The sequence below is a fragment of the Cordyceps fumosorosea genome (genome assembly GCF_001636725.1).
Source record: "Cordyceps fumosorosea ARSEF 2679 chromosome Unknown scaffold_2, whole genome shotgun sequence".
NCBI classification, from domain to species: domain Eukaryota; kingdom Fungi; phylum Ascomycota; class Sordariomycetes; order Hypocreales; family Cordycipitaceae; genus Cordyceps; species Cordyceps fumosorosea.
Genome location: NW_017387302.1, coordinates 1,120,293 through 1,137,243, shown reverse-complemented (window position 1 = coordinate 1,137,243; position 16,951 = coordinate 1,120,293). Strand labels below are relative to the sequence as shown.

The following is a 16,951-nucleotide window of genomic DNA, read 5'->3' as shown; positions in this document are numbered from 1 at the left end:
ACAGCCCATGTGCCACTCACCCGCCATCCACACCCAATAATAAAGAAGAAAATAAATGTCTTATAAAATAATTCAAGAAAAAGGCATGATAATTTTGTATTTCTTTCCAATGAAATATTTTTCTTCACAAGCCAAAGGAGGCGTAAAGAAGGCGTTGTTGATTTTTTTTTTTGGTGCAGTCTAAATAAATTATAATCTGATTAAATCGCACCTCTATCAAGTATACACATGTTGTATGTATGTTGATATTTGCTATTATTTTCTTAAAAGTCGTAGGTGATACTCCGTTCATGGTAATATCCATGTTCTTTTCCATAGTACTGGACCATTTCCTGACAACAAACCCCGACAATGTGACTCTGGCTACAGCTCAGCTTGTACGTAACTATGTATCTATACTTGCCGTCCTGGGTGTCCTGCAGCTCGGCTTCCATTCTGCGGAAATGTCGCTGATCGTGGAGCACAACATTACTCCAATGCCTACTATTCGTCATATGTGATTCTGTCTCAGTTGGGCCTGTCGCAGTTGGGCTCGTCACAGCATGATATTGATCTTTGCACTTTCACAAACAGGTCTGTCCAACTTACCCTGAATCTGCCGAAGACGCATCTTCGCAGAAAAAGCCTCTTCCAAGCCCTCTCATTCTCCTTCAAATTCTTTCCTCTTTATACCGTGTACCCATAATTTCGCGCGCGGTGGTCCTTTCTTTGATTACATCCAACCTTGGCTCAACCTTGGCTCATTTCCTCGGTCCTGCGTTTGGAAGACTACGACAAAGATGGCGGCCGGAAACGACATGACAAATGGCACGCAGATCAATGCCGCTCATGATGAATCCCACGTATTGCATAACTCGCTCGTCTCGAAGCCGCCCACAGTCGCGTCTGCGTCAGGGTCTTACATCACCATGTCCACGGGGCAGCGCGTGCTCGACGCCTGCGGCGGTGCTGCTGTCACCATCATTGGCCACAATGACCCCGACGTCAACGCTGCCGTCGCGGAGCAAATGACCAAAGTCTGCTACACCCACACCGTGGCCTTTACCACGAATGCCGCTGAGGAGTTGGCAGACTACATCCTCGGCGAGAACCCTCATGGACTTACCCGGGCGTTCTTCGTGTGCTCCGGCAGCGAGGCCATGGACTCAGCTCTCAAACTTGCACGACAATACTATGTTGAGATTGGCCAACCTGAGCGGACGCACATCGTCTCGAGACACCGAGCATACCATGGCAATACCGTTGGAGCAATGAGCGTGGGCAGTCATGTTTCGAGAAGAGCCCCATTCGAAGAGGCGTTGATGCTCGATAACGTGAGCTTCGTGAGCCCGACATATGCCTACCGACACCAGCTTCCCGACGAGGAGGAGGAGGAGTACGCCGCGCGGCTAGTTGAAGAGCTGGACCAGCATTTCCAGGCGAAGGGGCCAGGTACTGTCATGGCCTTCATATCCGAGCCTGTCGGCGGCGCGACCGCCGGGTGTCTCACAGCGCCCAAAGGGTACTATCAGGGCGTCCGCCGCGTTTGCGATAAATACGGCATTCTTCTCATCCTGGACGAAGTCATGTGCGGTAGCGGACGGACGGGAACATATTTTGCCTTTGAGCAAGAAGGCGAGGGTATGTACCCCGACCTCATTACCATGGGAAAAGGACTGGGCGGAGGCTTCGCCCCCATGGGAGCCGTTCTCGCCCACGACAAGGTCATCAAGGGTTTCCAAAAGGGAAGCGCCTGGTTCGTACACTCGCATACCTACCAAGCTCATGGAGTCGGCTGCGCCGCTGCTCTCGCTGTCCAAAAGGTGCTTCGCCGGGACCAGCTTGTCGAGCGGTGCGCCGCCAAGGGCAAGTGGCTTCACGAGGCACTGGTGACTACATTTGGCGACCGTAAATACGTCGGTAATATCCGTGGTAAGGGCTTGTTCTGGGGCATTGAGTTTGTGAAGGACAAGATGACAAAGGAGTCGTTTGAGCCGAGTCTACGCTTCACTTGGCTCATTGTTGACGAAGCGCTACGGCGTGGACTGTCTGTATACCCGGGAGCCGCTACCGCGGACGGGTTCAAGGGTGATCACATCATCATTGCTCCTCCATACAATATGTCGGATGAAGAGTTTGATGAGATGCTACGTTTGTTGAAGGACACCTACGACATGGTCGAGAAGCAGGTAGAGGCCCTCGCCGATGGCAAGTAACCATGCCACCGTCTGCCATCAAGTCTTTAGACAGCCAGTGTTAGTAGGCTTACGCTAGACAAAATATTTTCCTTGAATTACGTCTATCTCTGCGCGATGCATCCGGTCGGTCAGCGGGAACTTGTTGGAAACTTTGATGACGTGGCAGGTAGCTTCTACGTTTGTTCTAACTCAGCAATGCAAGTCAAACTGCACTGCTCACCATCCTGCAGAATACTAGCTCCTACAGGTTGTCTGATGCCGTGGACGAACTAATGTGCCGACAAATTGGCGGTGAAGTGCCGAGCCCGAGGTCGGGCAGCTACCATGTTCTCGCAACACCGGTGATGTTGAGGTCTGCAGCCTCTTTCTGTACATTATACAGTAGCTAATGCATGGCTAGTATCAGGTGAAAGTCAAGGTCGGGAGACTTACTCAAGAAAAGCCGAGCCGAGCCAATTTGACGAACACCAAATGCGAGCCCGACTCTCAGCCACCGTCACGCAAGTATATCCAGAGCATGTATAGCATCTACTAGTTGAGATTCTTCTGCAGATCTGCATCCAGGCTCCGTATTGCGGCCAGTATCACCCCGCTGTATTGTTAACATGTGGGCGGCGCGCAAGAGACTTGCCACGTCTCACGTCAACCGGAGGACACGTCAACCCTACGACACCAAGGCATACCTCACCTCCACTCACGGACATTTAATGAAACATCAGGCCTGGAGAGACAAGGTAGGTTGATAGGCGACAGCAGAGCCGTCCGTCCACGTTTCGATCCTTGCATAGAGACCTAACTGAGTGTGGTAAGATGAGCGCGCTCGTGGTTTGTGGCTTGCGTACATGCATAGTATATGCAGAGCGGATGTGGTTTCCGCGTCTTATTTGTGTGGTTGTCAAGCCCGCAGAGGACGGCATAACCCGAGCTGCAGCCAAGACCTGCTGAACAGATGCTGGCTGAGACAATTCTGTCCCCAATTTCCATTAAGCCATGCACGGGTGTGCTGATCGGGCAGGGACACAGGCGGCTGGAAGATACCTTGGCAAAGCATGAGTTATATTGCCCAGATGAGGAGTGAACTACAGTGACGAGCATAGGCGGCAGGTTGTTGTTAAAAATGAAACATATGCAACATCCCAGCGTAGACGCCACCATGAATCCATCTTTTTCCCGCTCGTGCATAATGCGCGCACAAGTCTATGGTGCTTCCTGTTGAATACTAGTACCAACGATTTATGAAGAAATAGGGCAATAAATTTACGCAATTACTTGACAATACTTTAGTGACATGGAGTTACGCCATCCAGGTTGGCAGACTCATACACAAAGAAACCGTAGTCCTAAGCGAGTGGTCAGGTGAGCAGCCAATCTGAGCCTCGGACTGTAGACTGCGTGGACAGAGTCGGACGGCATAAGATCAAAGAGGCCACCCGTGTCATAGAAGTAAAGGAAGGGAACATACACGGTCCTTCCATCTGACACACTCCATACCCTCATACCCTCAACAGCCTTGGCACTTTTACACGGATACTATTATCTGCTTTCCAACACAACCATGACTGTCAAGACCACGGTGCTCATCTCGGCGGACGACGAGTGGTCGCCGTTGAAGTCCGTCATCGTCGGCCGGGCCGAGCACTCGGCGTTCCCCGCGGAGCCGCCGCATCTCGTGACGGCCGTCATGCCGCCGGGACACTGGGAGGAGTTCAAGCCCAACAACGCCTTCCCCAAGAACATTGTTGAGAACGCGCAAAAGGAGCTCGACAACTTCGCTTCCGTCCTGGAGCAGCACGGCGTGCACGTATACCGCCCGACCGAGGTCGACTGGGTCGCCGCCGGCGGCTACACGGGCTCCATGTCGCGCGACGCGCTCATGACCGTCGGCTCCACGCTCATCGAGTCGGCCTTTGCCTTTGGCTGCCGCCGCCACGAGGTCGACCTCGGGTACTCCGAGATCCTCGCGCAGCTGTCCGCCGGCACCAGCCCCGCGACCATCGTGCGCGCGCCGCGGCTCATCGGGCGCGACACCATCTACGACGGCGTGGCCGAGTCCATCAGCGCCGACGCCGCCCGCGGCTCCGTCATCTCCATCAACAACTCGCGCGTCGCCTTCGACACGGCCGACTTCATGCGCTTCGGCAAGACCATCATCGGACAGCTCAGCCACGTCACCAACGAGCGCGGCGTGGCCTACGTGCGGTCGGTGCTGCCGGACGGGTACACGCTGGAGATGCTCGACACGGGCATGCGGCCGGGCAACATGCACATCGACACCACCATCCTTCCCCTGCGCAAGGGCCTGATGATCTACTCGCCCAAGTACGTGAACGAGGAGAGCATCCGCCGGCACGCCATCTTCAAGGACTGGGAGCTGCACGCGTACCCGTTCGAGCCCGAGTACGTCCCGGGCGGCCCGCCGCCGTACACGTGCTCGCCGTGGCTGGTGCTCAACGGGCTGAGCCTGGACGAGAAGCGCATCTTTGTCGAGGAGAAGAATGTCGAGTTCGCGGAGTGGGTGCGCGACAAGTTTGGGATGGAGCCCATCATGCTGCCGTTCCAGCACGTCAACTGTCTTGGAGGATCCTTCCACTGCGCTACGGTCGACCTGGTCAGGGAATCTTGATCTGTGTGTACCTATTCAGATGGTTGGTTGCCGACGATGGCTGGTTAGCTAGTGAGTGCGCCCTAGGCAATAGGAAATGTTTCGTTGTTTGAACGCGTGCTCGCGGCTGCCAGTGGAAGCCAGTGACTTAGCCCAAATTTTGGCGTGATGACTGGATTTGCACCGTTTCGCAGTGAGCACGATACCTAGAAAGTTACCTAGCCAAGTCATTGGGCTTCTGCGCCACTGACGTCGCAGCCAGTTAATTAAATCGAGGCACGTTGATGAATCTGAGAATTTTCGTGTGTCCCATCACACACAATATCGTACTTCGAAGGCTTAGGTAATATGCATAGCGCAACACTTAAAATTTAGCCCCATTTGCGAACAAATGACAAGTCCAGGAGGCGGGCGAGGCGGGGATTATCGAGAAAATTGTCCAGCCAGAAGCGATCCCGGCACGGCGTGTGCCGGCCGCTCGCCGAAAACAACGGAGTCACACTTGACCTCATCCTTAGGTAGTTGGCTAAATGGATGCCGCGCTTGGTCTCCGATATTTCGCCTCAGGCCACTTTTGCATTTCTCATAATTCTCCTCAATTCATACCACCGAATCCTCGACCACAGCACCCAAACAAAAGTCACAAGATCAATTCTGCTCTTTTGCTCTTCCCCGCATCTTTTGCTACCCCATTGCCACACCCTTGGCCCTTCTTGTTTGCTTTCGTTAGCGAATGTCGAGTTAGGCCGTCGAGATTTTTAAGTCGCGCCGGTGCTGCTGCTTCGACCGTTCTACCGCAAGACTAACAATTTAAAACCTTGCGCCTGCATTTTCCAACGAGCAGTCTTCGACCGAGAAAGATGACGGCCGAAATCACAAACGGAGCCGCGGCGGCGGTGCCCCGAACCAAGATCTGCGTCTTCTGCGGCTCTTCGCCCGGCAAAGGGCCCGAATACCTCGAGGCGGCGCGCACCCTCGCCCGCGCCATGGCTGCCAAAAACATTGATCTAGGTGAGCTTTTCATCCTCTGGCAGTCTTTTCTGACTCCTCAGCCCATACGTCATCTCCTCCCCCCCCCCTCACTTCTCATCGCGCACATCTCTCTCTCCGCCCACACCCCGCTCAACCAACCCCATCCGCTGACTTCCTCCCCCCTCCTTAGTCTACGGCGGCGGCACCGTCGGCCTCATGGGCGAGGTCGCCAAGACTCTCTGCGAGCTCCGCGGCCCCGACGCCGTCCACGGCATCATCCCCGAGGCCCTCGTCAAGTGGGAGCGCGACGGCACGTACGCCACCGTCAACGCCGACGGCCGCTACGTCCCCGACGAGTCCCGCTACGGCCGCACCACCGTCGTCCCGGACATGCACACCCGCAAGAAGCTCATGGCCGAGGAGGTCTTCGCCGGCGGCCCCGGCTCCGGCTTCGTCGGCCTCCCCGGCGGCTTCGGCACCATGGAGGAGCTCTTCGAGGTCATCACCTGGAACCAGCTCGGCATCCACACCTGCGGCATCGTCCTCCTCAACGTCGGCGACTACTGGCGCGGCATGCTCGACCTCATCGACACCGCCGTCGACCAGGGCTTCATCCGCGACGCCAACAAGAACATCGTCGTGGCTGCCTGGGACGGTGAGGAGGCTATTGCCATGCTGCGCGACTACAAGGTCTCTGAGGCCATCTACGGCTTGGAATGGGGCAAGCAGTAGGTCAAAGCGGCTTTTTAGGATGCGAAAATGCAGTGCAGAGAATAAAGTAGAATATAGATTCTGGATCTGCAAAGATGCAATGATCTGCTGACTAGTTGTTGGGATGGCATAAAACACCCCCCTTATTAATACTAAACTTACATGCACTTCGCACCCGTCAAGTTTCGCGCCTCATCCCTGCTAATTGATTTGATTGGTATAGTGCCGGATTTACACAGAATTTTCCGTCTCGCGGCGTGTATTGTACATGTTCTACCAGTGTATTTTTCGTCACGTCATCGCGCGACTCCTCTAACCATCCACCTCCATGCCTCCTTGGCTCTCCCCAACCTCCCCAACGCTGTCAATCCACTCTTTGACCTCGAACTCGTCGTACAACTTGAACTGCTCTATGCCCTTGCCGCCCTCAGACTTGACGCCGACCAGCCCGACCGAGGTGTTGTCAACCGTCAGCTCCTTGTCCTGGACCAGACTCTCGCGGAGCGCGCGCAAGCCGTGCTGAACGAGCTCCTCGCGGGAGCAGTCGGCAAAGCTTTCAACGTGGCGTTCGAGGTACGTGCGGGCCATCTGGCTACGGGCGCCGATGGCAAAGGCCGTCATCTCCTCCGTCATGCCTGAGGGCTGGAACTCGAACAGGTGCGGGCCCGTCTCGTCGACGCCCGCGATGAGCAGGCCCACGCCGTAGGGCCGTCTGCCGTACATCTGCGTGTTGAGCTGCGCCTTGTCGCCAATCATGTTGATGAGGTTACGCAGGGGCATGGCGCGGCCATACGTCAGCCGGTGGCCGAGGCACTGCTGCTTCATAAAGTTGGAGAGGACGCGGGCGTCGGATGTGAGGCCTGCAATGGCGATGCCGGCATGCTCGTCAATGGTAAATAGCTTCTTTTGGTATGATGAGAGTTCTTCGGCGTTGCGCTGTGGGGAGTGAGGGGGGCGAGGTTAGCCAGGTTGGTGATTTAGATGCACGTCGTCACAGCGGGGGCGCAATTACCTTGACGGCGCAAAGGACGGCGTGTGTCTTGCTGACGATGCCAACAACTACCGAACCCTGCTTTACAGCTTCGGCGGCATACTCAATCTGGAATATTCGGCCCTGGGGCGAGCTACAAAACGAGAGGGTCAGCTAGGAGCTTCCAGCAATGCAGCGCCGCAGCGTAGTCTGCAAACAACGATCGCGTCGGGGAATCGGCACGGGAGGGCGTACAATGTGACTGAATCGTTATCGTAGTTGTTGCGGAACATGATGTATAGCTCCCCGACGCGGATGGAGATAGGTTGTAGTGTATAGGCGGTGGTCAATGGAAAGCGAAGCGAAGTCAGGTTGAAGCTGGAGCTGGAGTGGGTTGGTGTTGTCCAACGTAACTAGCACCAGCCAGGCAGCCCAAGCTTCGTCGCCTTCTTTGCAGGCAGGACGGTCGCGCGGCTCGGCAGATCCACGGTTAGGTTTTCACACCGCCTGCCTAAATAGGCTCTTCCTTCAGCGAGTGAGGCCTCTTACACGGCCAGCATCGACAACATGATAGCAGCCCAAAAAGTGCTTATCTTCTTTCAAATTTAATGCTCATTTATATCACTATCTTTTCAGAAACATATTTCCTCAATTCCTAGTTTACTTAGCAAGTGGATCCATTGCCTTTGGTAATTGGAGTCGGATGCCGAGGGGATGTTACGAAGACACCTTAGGTAGGATCTGTTGATATAAAACACTCGTACTTGGTCAAATGACTGAAGAAATGTATTTAACAAGAAGGAAAAATCGTGTATTTTTATTATCAAAACAGAGACTGGAAATCAATGATACCACACCTCAAGAATTGGATGACACCACGTGGGTATCACCTGTACAGCCTCGCGTCCAGCTCTCAGTGGGGTGATACTGACGGACTAACGACTTGGCCTCAACGCCAACACTGGCCTTTTTTGCCCCCTTACAATCCAACCGCCAACGTTTTCCTAGACTGCCTTTTCTGCGCGCTTTACGCGATAGGGTTGGCACCGTTAGAATTGAGCATTCTCAGTTTCGAATCTCTGCCGTTGAACCGTCCCACCGCAGCGACACAATGCCTGCCCAAGGTGTTGCTGCTGTGCTCCCCCAGCAGGGAGCTCGCGGCCAACGCCAGCAGCAACAGCAGCAAGGTGTAAGAGCTCTCTTCTCCTTGAATCATACTCACCAGTCCCAAATGTACTGACCCTTGTGCAGGGTGGCTTTAACTTCCAACGACTACTCCTCGGCGCTGGCTTCTACCTGGCTGTCAATGCCGGTTTGAGCTGGTATCTCCAAAAGGACCAGCGCGGCGTCACCGTCGAAGATCCCACCACGGGCAAACAGATACGCGTCACCTCCAACACCGGCGACATCCCGGCCTTCCAGCTGCGCCCGAAAGATCTCGATGAGGGCGCCGAGCGTGCCGCGCTTCCGAAGCTTGTCGCGCCAATCTGGCCCCAGGACAGCCACCTCGACATTGTCGTCACCGTCTCGCCCTCGTCTCAACCTGCCCCGATCGATCAGACGCCCGCCGAGTATGTCGTGCTCAATGAAAAGCGCTTCCACATGGGCAACAGCTCCGACAAACGCCATGTCGAAGGCAAGTTTGCTGTGCCCTCCGAAATCCAGCACAACGCCACGCTCTGGGGCCACTTCTTCGTCGGCCTCGCTGGCAGCACCCTCGACCCTCGCGACCCTACCTGGAGCAGCGACACCGCCTACCATATGGCATACCCGTTAACCCAGTATCTTCCCAAGAAAAAGATAGCCAAGACGAGAAACCTGCTCGAGTCGCGCAGCGGCGACGACCAGACCGAACCGGAAATCTCTGAGCCCAAGACGCCCATCATCACGAACCACTACCACCCCAATGCGAGTCTTTCGTTTATCCCCGGCGTTGGTGTTAAGGAGCTTACAACTATGCCCCCTCATATGAAGCATTTCATCCGGCTTGAGCGAAGTGGTGCCCGCGATGGCACTGGCCAGAACGGCTGGTACTACCCGCTTCTCTTTGTCAACACGTTCTGGCAGCTCAACAAGGACATGATTCCTCTCAACGAGACTGTCAAGGAGCTGCCCATTCGTATTGACCTCGGTAATATGGCGGCCTGGCAGTTCCAAATCATGGCCAACATTGAGATGAACTCCAAGGAAAACGCGCGTCAGGCCGCCTTTGGCAACCCTGTGCCCGGCACTGGGGACGGCTCCGAGATTGAGATGGTCAAGGAGATCCTCATCGACAACAACCCAATTCTGCTCGCCATTACTGCCGTCGTCACCGTCGCCCACGTCATCCTTGAGACGCTGGCCTTTGGATCCGACATTGCGCACTACCGCAAGAAGAAGGACAACGTCGGCATCTCGGTGCGCTCTATCCTCGCCAACGTCTTCATGCAGACCATAATTTTCCTGTACCTCCTGGACAACTCCCAAAACACGAGTTGGATGATTCTTGGCTCCCAGGTCGTGGGTATCGTGATTGAGTTCTGGAAGATTACAACCGTCGTCGATGTCCGCTGGCGCCCAACGCCGCCTGGCTCCTGGATTCCTTACTGGTTTGTGTTTGAGGACAAGCACAAGCTCACTGAGACGGAAGAAAAGACCAAGGAATATGACCAGATTGCCTTCAAGTACATGTACATCGTGGCTGTGCCGCTGCTGATTGCCTATGGCATCTACTCACTCATGTATGAGACGCACAAGTCATGGTACTCGTTTATCATCACTACGCTCGTTGGCTCCGTCTACACGTACGGCTTCCTGATGATGGTGCCCTCGCTGTACATCAACTACCGGCTCAAGAGCGTCGCGCACATGCCCGCCAAGGCCATGATGTACAAGTTCCTGAACACTTTCATCGACGACCTCTTTGCTTTTACCATCAAGATGCCGCTCCTGCACCGTCTGGCGACGTTCCGTGACGACGTCATCTTCTTCATCTACCTGTACCAGAAGTGGGCTTACAAAACTGACTATTCGCGCGTCAACGAGTTTGGCCAGGGCGGCGACGATGACGAGGAGCTACCGAAGCTGGCAGAGGACAAGGGGAAGAAGGAGGAGGCCAACGTGGAGGCCAAGAAACAGCCAGTCCGGGAGCTTGTGGCGGAGAAGGCCAAGGCCAAGGCCAGTGGCGCTGACACGGGCGCTGCGACCAAGAGAAAGTAAGAGTAATTTGAATCATCAGGAGGCGTCGTGTAGACGAGCCAAGTGCAGTGAGGTATGTGTATGGGACTTTTTCATGGGATTTCGAATCATGCTATAGACGAGAAACACAATGACAAGGCGTACAATCGGTCCCTATTCAGCTGATGAGCACTCTTCTGTCAACGGCAAGCACTCCTATTGTGGAACCAGTCTTTTGAAACGTCACCGTCGAGTTATCAGCCGCCCGTGAAGTTTGACTCACTGTCCAACTCGGAGGCCGCCCCCTCTCGTCTCAGACCCTGGCGAGGCAGAAAGGAGCCTCGATGGCCCAGTTGACCAGGTAGGATCTCGGTCGCAAGTAAATAAATACCCGCATAATAACAATCCACGAAACACAAAGTTACAGCCTTAGTAGCTACAAAGTTAATAAACTTTGGTTTAGAATCAGTACGTGGGGGCGTCATAGCTAAAACGCCGGGAGAAACAGTAAACTTTTCTCGGGTCTTTTCGATTGACTGTCACATTGGGCTGAGAAAGCTGTGAATAGCCACGATTTAGAACGAGCCGAATAATAAGGGACGGAGATCTGTATGTCAGGGATGGCGATCTCATTGATGACTATGCATAGCGTGCCAGAAAAGGAAACGACTGTGCATATGCCTCAGGAATTATTTTCTTTTGTCTGCTATCTCTTTGCCCGCACTTGCTTCTTCATTCAATTTGAAGCTGTGCCCAGACGTTTCGACTGCGTGCATACGTGCATGGCCGGAAGGTGTGATTCCGAGCTACACACAGATACCTGGAATAGATGCTTTGTCCGGTTTTTTTGCCTGGATATTCGAAAGTTCAATGAGAACTTTAGTCTGCATACATATCCGCTGTGATCAAAACGGATATCATGTAAACGCATAGTTATGTAGCTGGTCATGAACCATCAAGCGGAGCAGCGTCACCGTGAGCCCAGAGCAAGGAACAGGGCCGCTAACAGCTTCAACATGGGCTCCAGAAAGGACCCCAAAACAAGCCCCGACAAGGCGGACTGATGATCATACTCTAACTGGGTGTTGTTTCAAGCGGCCTGTGCTCGTTTTTTGTTTTCTTCTTTACCCCTTTACGCGGATTCCAAGCCGTATTCTATTTCGTCTCGTCCCGTCTAGCATATCCGCCAATGCATTCTCCTGTATAGGTACATACATCCATACATACAGTACTACGTCCGGTCCACGGTCAGCCCACGCTGAAGCCAGAGGCCGCCGTCGCTTGCCGCCGCCACCCCTCTTCGGCGCCTTGAACTTTGACCACGTCTTCGATTTCCCTTGTCACCCGCAAACCACGAACAAACATCAACACAAACCAAACCAAACCATTGCCTTGCCGAACACCGCTAACGTTGCCTCCTCCTCCTCCTCCTCCTCCTCCTCCTCTTCCGCCTAATCCGACTGCGACGCCCGCTGAAACTCATCACCTCGCTTCTCCCACGACGGACTAGCCACAACAAAGAAACCCTATCTCCCCGCGGCCGCCCACCCGCTCGCCCGCCCGCCGTCATGGGCTCCGACTCGGTGGGCTCGCTGCTCGCCGATATTGCCAACCTCATCGTCGACGGCCTGCGCATCCTGGGTCTCGCGGACAAGCGCCACTGGGGCCCAGACGAGTACGAGCTACAGCGGGCCATGGAGCGCGTCCTCAACGACGCCAAGGCCGACTTCCAAGAGCTCTCGCCCCTTCTCAAGAGCCAATCCCACTACGAGCACGATCGAACATGTAAGCTCATTTTGCCCCCCACGGGGGAGGGGCGTCCCTTGACGGCCAAGTCAGATACAGATCCTTGGACGGGAGCTAACCTCTGAGTTCCAGTCGCCTCGCTCGAGGAGCTTCGCGCCCTGCGCGGCAAGTTCTACATGCACATGCAAAACATGCGCGAATGGAGCCGGTCCGGCGGCCCCGTCGACGCCGTCTGGGTGCGCGACACCAAGGCCCTCCAGCGGCAGCTGCACCGCGCGCAGTGCCGCGCCGCCCAGCGCGTCTTCGGCAGCGCCAAGGAGACCTCGCGCCGCTGCCTCGGCGCCTTCATCGTCCACCGCCGGCAGCGCGCCTGGCTCGACGCCCGCCGCGCCGGCGCCCCCGCCACCGACCACGACTGCCGCCGCCGACAGCTTGACGAGCTCGCCGAGTGTCGCGCCGTTGGCGGCTTCGAGCGCTTCGGCGACGCCGACATCGCCTTCGTCTGCGACTTTTGCGACGGCCACCTGCTCTGGGACGACGTCGAGCGCGTGCCCACGACGCGCACCGGCCTCGGCGACGACGACGACACATTACCGGACGCGGCAGGCGGAGGTGCGCTGCTGCCAACTGCCGCGACGCCCTTGCAGGACGCGCTGGGTGCGGCGCTCAGCGAGTGGCGCGCCACAGCCGTGAGCGTGTCGGGGGGGCGCGAGCGCAAGCAGGTCGTGTATCCGCCGATGGCGGTGGCGAGCCACATGGCGCCGCTCCGGGGCGACTGGCAGGCACGCTTCCTGTGTCCGCTGTGCGAGGACGCGGCCGAGCCGCAGGACATTGACGACGAGGACGAGATGTGGCGGCCCGACAACCGCTTCGACGACCTGGCGGCGCTGCAGGAGCATCTGGAGTGGGAGCATGCGCCGCCGGCGCGGCCCTCGACGCTGCCGTTATCCTTACCCTCGGCGGACAAGTGCGTCGTCATGTAACCAAGACTGAGCTTCCCACGATACCCAACTGTGCAGCAAGAATGGCACCATTCTCGCAGCTGACACGAACCACTCTACGATACCAGCATCATATTTGCAAATGACTTTTACCTTTAGCATCACACGGAGCACACGGACCGGAGTTTTATGGACATGGGCTTGCTTAGTTTATACCGCATTCAAGTTTTGACATTTCTTTTCATTGGAAGGCCCGTCGCATCATCTGATGAGCGCCTTCATCATCTCCAGTACTGTACATACAAGCAGTAAAAGATACCTTTTATATCATTCAATGTTTCAAAAACTGCTCCCCTCATTCTCATTCCCATTTCTAGTTTTTATATTATACCCGTTCGCTATACACGAGCCACGCCGGCCCACCCTCCCAATCCGCCAACCCGCCTTAGAAGAAGCGGTAGTAGAAGAAGACGAGAAAGATGAAGCCCAGGACGGCAAACGGCGCGTACTGCTTGAGCAGCAGCTCCCAGTTGATGCGCACCGCCGCCCGCCTGTACTTTTTGCTGTCGTCGCGCAGCCTGCTGCTGATCTCGCTCATCGACTCCAAGCTCTCGCCCCTGTGCAGCAGGTCCTCGACGTTCTTGAACATGATGCCGCGGACCTCGCTGACCTCTGCGTTGAGCTTGTCGAGGTTCTGCGGGGGCTTCGGCGCGCCGCCCTTTTGCGCAAAGTTCTGCACGGCGCGCGGGTGGTTGTACGTCATGCACGTCTTGGCGATGGTGGTCTCGAAGTCGCCAAAGGCGTAGGACCGGTTCATGGACTGGCTGTGCACGCGCTCGAGCCGGTCCTGGTTGAGGAACTCGCGCGCGAGGTCGGCGAGGTAGATGAAGGCGAGGTCGGTGGGGTACGGGTCGACGCAGATGCAGAGGAAGACGATGTCGGCTTCGACGAGGTAGTTGATCGTGTGGTCGCCCAGGTCGGCGGAGACGCGCGGCTGCGAGTTGCGCTCGATGTTCTCGATGATGGTCATGGCCCTCTTCTTGGCGGCTCTGAGGGCCTCGTTCGCGGGCTGTGCCTGTGGTCGGGTGTCGGGTGTCGAGGCGGGAGAAACGAACTTGATCCTCGTCGCCGGCGGAGGCGCAGAGCAGGAGGGCTGGTTGAGTCAGTTAGCCGCGGGACGGTTCTGGCGCAGCATGGCAGGTTGCTGCAGGAGACAGAAGGGGGCCCTACACTTTTCATGGCCACGCCTAAGACGTGCTATTTGCGTTGACTTGATCATGGCGGCAGTTTGATTATGTAGTTTTGGAGATGCGCAAGGGAAGAGTTGTGTCGACAGGCGGGAGCTGGTGGTTGCCGTCTTTCAACACCGTGTCCAGAGAAGCAACGGGGCGCGTGACGGCTACCTAAGTGGCACCAACCCGAGGCGGCAAATCCCAACAGAAAGCGAGTTTCGGAGATCTGCGACGGGGTTCTAGTCTCAGCAGGGGCGAAATGGCTGTTGAATGCTGCTCTGGCGCGGACAGGATGTATTTATTGCAAAAGTGTCGAGGCCACTGGTGCAGGAGACAAGTTGGGGCGGATCGGCGAAAGGGGGGCCAAATCTCGTCCCCGGCGCCGCCCCGCCAAACGTTTGAGCTGGCGAACTGATGGCCTAGAGGTACAATCTGGTATTACACCGGTTTCTTGTTAAGGAGCTAATCATACCACAGTTTCCTGAAATTAACAATGTTTTCCCAAAATAGTTATACGGCCGCCCTTTAACTGGTGTGTTACGCTGTTACATGCAAGCTCGGGCGTGGTGCATGTACAAGTGCAATCAATGTCGGGGAACAGCAAACAAGAGACGATTCTAACACATGGTGTAAGAAGAACGACGAACAAATAAAAAATTCAGAAAACAGTGTCACATGCCTCAAATAACAGCTTCATATCCAGCTAGCCATAGCATTTATTGAGCCCCAATCTGTCAATATCTGTCCGTTGCAGTGACAACCGCCAGTGACGAGTTGCTACTGGTTATCACTTGCTAACCTAGACCGCAACGCAGGACATGTCGAGGAGGCCAACACGGAATTAAACATGAATGAGCTTTATGGCTGAAAAGTTCTGGTTGGTCTCTGTGCTAACTGTTCTGTAATCTGCCGAAGAGTGCTGTTGTTTTGTTTGTGTTGATGCGGTTGAGTCTAACATGCCGATGGGTTTATACGCGAGGTAACAGATTGAGCTTAAGATTCAATGACATTCAACTAGCTAACTACAACCACCACTTGAACAATTGCGGACTGCAGCCTATACGTAGTTGCAAGTCGGTCACTGACTAATAAATCTGTTTCCATCATCATCTCGCCACCGCTGCTGGTGTTCTCAGCCTGACGGAGACATTCTGCCGAGGCGAGGAGTCGTGGGAGTAGGAACATCCTTTAACGCGCCTGACAGCTTAGCTGGTGGCTGCAGTTGCCGCCCACGTACTTGCAAGACGGGCATCGGGCGTCCACGGTGCAGCTGAAGCTGCGGGAGCAGAACTGGCCGCAGCGCGCAGCGCGCGCGAACAGGTCGCGGGGCTCCTCGCGCTTGCACTTGGACGCCGACGCGTCGTCCGCGCGCGCCTCGAAGCGCTTCATCACCTTGCCGACGGCGTCACCGTCCTTGTTGTACTTGTTGTAGTAGGCCTCCGCCTCGGCGTCGTCGACGAGGGCCACGGCCGAGATGCGGTCGTGGGTGTCGGCGTTGAACTCTTGGTACAGGACAACGTTGGCCACGGGCTTGTTGACGATGCCAAAGGTGTCCGGGCCGTGGGTGGCCTCGGCGGCAGTGAGCGCAGCACGGCCAACCTGGATGTCCGGGTGTTGGGCGAGGAACTCCTCGGCCGCGGTGGCGCAGGCGGCGAGGCCGACGTGCAGCGAGAGGGCCAGGGTGGCGAGGGCCTTGACGGAGAACTGCATGTTGGCTACTGGTAACAAAAAACGTGTTAGAATCATGTTTCAGCGTATAGCTTTGGCTGATACTTGCTGTTATAAATTTGGAAGCGTCTTTGCTTAGTATTCGTTGTGAGTGCTGTGATGATTCTGAGTGGTGAGTTGAATGCCCAAGTTGGCAGCAGCAACGAACCTCTTTATACCTGTGCCGACACCCTTCAATCTCACGTCACTGAATTACTTCGTTCAACTCTGTCGAGATCAATCAGTGTCGGCTCAGTGCGGATACATCGCTACGTCTCCAACCGGAGGCTGGACGTCTAGCAGAGCCTTGCCATTACCCAACCTCCAAGACAAAGCGACATCGAAGGGTTACAGGCATTAGTCCCAATTACCACCTAGCTATCATAGGATGGCTGGATTGTAACCAGAAGCGTCAGTGCACATTCCTCGAATATTGAACCTCGTTTGGGCGCCGTGAGCTTAGCTTAGCACCTGCTCAACTTGGAACTGACAAATACCGTATAATCTTCAGGAGAAAATACATCCCTGTGACTGGGTCTCGGGTAATAATTCTGTCAGCATGAAGTAGATGTGGATGTAGATCCCTTCACACGAGCCCTTCGCTGTGCTGTGATACGGCGGTTTTTGGCCTTGGAGTCGACATGCGTCCGGTCTCCGCTGAGCATCCATCACTCACTTTGGAGAGATTGTCCAACAATCCTTCCGCGCAACGGAAGATGGCCTGATTCCCTTCG

General features: G+C 55.5%; 7 protein-coding genes across 7 annotated transcripts; 5 read left to right on the top strand and 2 right to left on the bottom strand.

Moving 5' to 3' along the window:
- Nucleotides 1-779: 779 nt before the first annotated feature.
- ISF_01514 (Aminotransferase class-III) lies at nt 780-2,195 on the top strand (the record flags this gene model as incomplete). The annotated part of the gene is made up of 1 exon (XM_018845121.1): nt 780-2,195. One exon carries the CDS (start codon nt 780-782, stop codon nt 2,193-2,195), a length of 1,416 nt encoding a protein of 471 aa, XP_018707887.1.
- Nucleotides 2,196-3,732: 1,537 nt separating this feature from the next.
- On the top strand, nt 3,733-4,800 carry ISF_01513 (lysine amidinotransferase; the record flags this gene model as incomplete). The annotated part of the gene is made up of 1 exon (XM_018845120.1): nt 3,733-4,800. The coding sequence occupies one exon, from the start codon at nt 3,733-3,735 to the stop codon at nt 4,798-4,800; it is 1,068 nt and encodes a 355-aa protein (XP_018707886.1).
- Nucleotides 4,801-5,639: 839 nt separating this feature from the next.
- Nucleotides 5,640-6,483, top strand: ISF_01512 (lysine decarboxylase-like protein; the record flags this gene model as incomplete). The annotated part of the gene is made up of 2 exons (XM_018845119.1): nt 5,640-5,790; nt 5,942-6,483. 2 exons carry the CDS (start codon nt 5,640-5,642, stop codon nt 6,481-6,483), a joined length of 693 nt encoding a protein of 230 aa, XP_018707885.1.
- A 291-nt stretch (nt 6,484-6,774) lies between these two features.
- Nucleotides 6,775-7,725, bottom strand: ISF_01511 (Proteasome, subunit alpha/beta; the record flags this gene model as incomplete). The annotated part of the gene is made up of 3 exons (XM_018845118.1): nt 6,775-7,398; nt 7,475-7,586; nt 7,688-7,725. 3 exons carry the CDS (start codon nt 7,723-7,725, stop codon nt 6,775-6,777), a joined length of 774 nt encoding a protein of 257 aa, XP_018707884.1.
- An 818-nt stretch (nt 7,726-8,543) lies between these two features.
- ISF_01510 (CLPTM1 domain protein) lies at nt 8,544-10,633 on the top strand (the record flags this gene model as incomplete). Its single annotated transcript, XM_018845117.1, has 2 exons — nt 8,544-8,621; nt 8,684-10,633. The coding sequence occupies 2 exons, from the start codon at nt 8,544-8,546 to the stop codon at nt 10,631-10,633; spliced, it is 2,028 nt and encodes a 675-aa protein (XP_018707883.1).
- A 1,526-nt stretch (nt 10,634-12,159) lies between these two features.
- On the top strand, nt 12,160-13,320 carry ISF_01509 (hypothetical protein; the record flags this gene model as incomplete). Its single annotated transcript, XM_018845116.1, has 2 exons — nt 12,160-12,376; nt 12,470-13,320. The coding sequence occupies 2 exons, from the start codon at nt 12,160-12,162 to the stop codon at nt 13,318-13,320; spliced, it is 1,068 nt and encodes a 355-aa protein (XP_018707882.1).
- Nucleotides 13,321-13,723: 403 nt separating this feature from the next.
- Nucleotides 13,724-16,220, bottom strand: ISF_01508 (protein transport protein sec22; the record flags this gene model as incomplete). The annotated part of the gene is made up of 2 exons (XM_018845115.1): nt 13,724-14,431; nt 15,744-16,220. The coding sequence occupies 2 exons, from the start codon at nt 16,218-16,220 to the stop codon at nt 13,724-13,726; spliced, it is 1,185 nt and encodes a 394-aa protein (XP_018707881.1).
- Between the last annotated feature and the right edge of the window lie 731 nt (nt 16,221-16,951).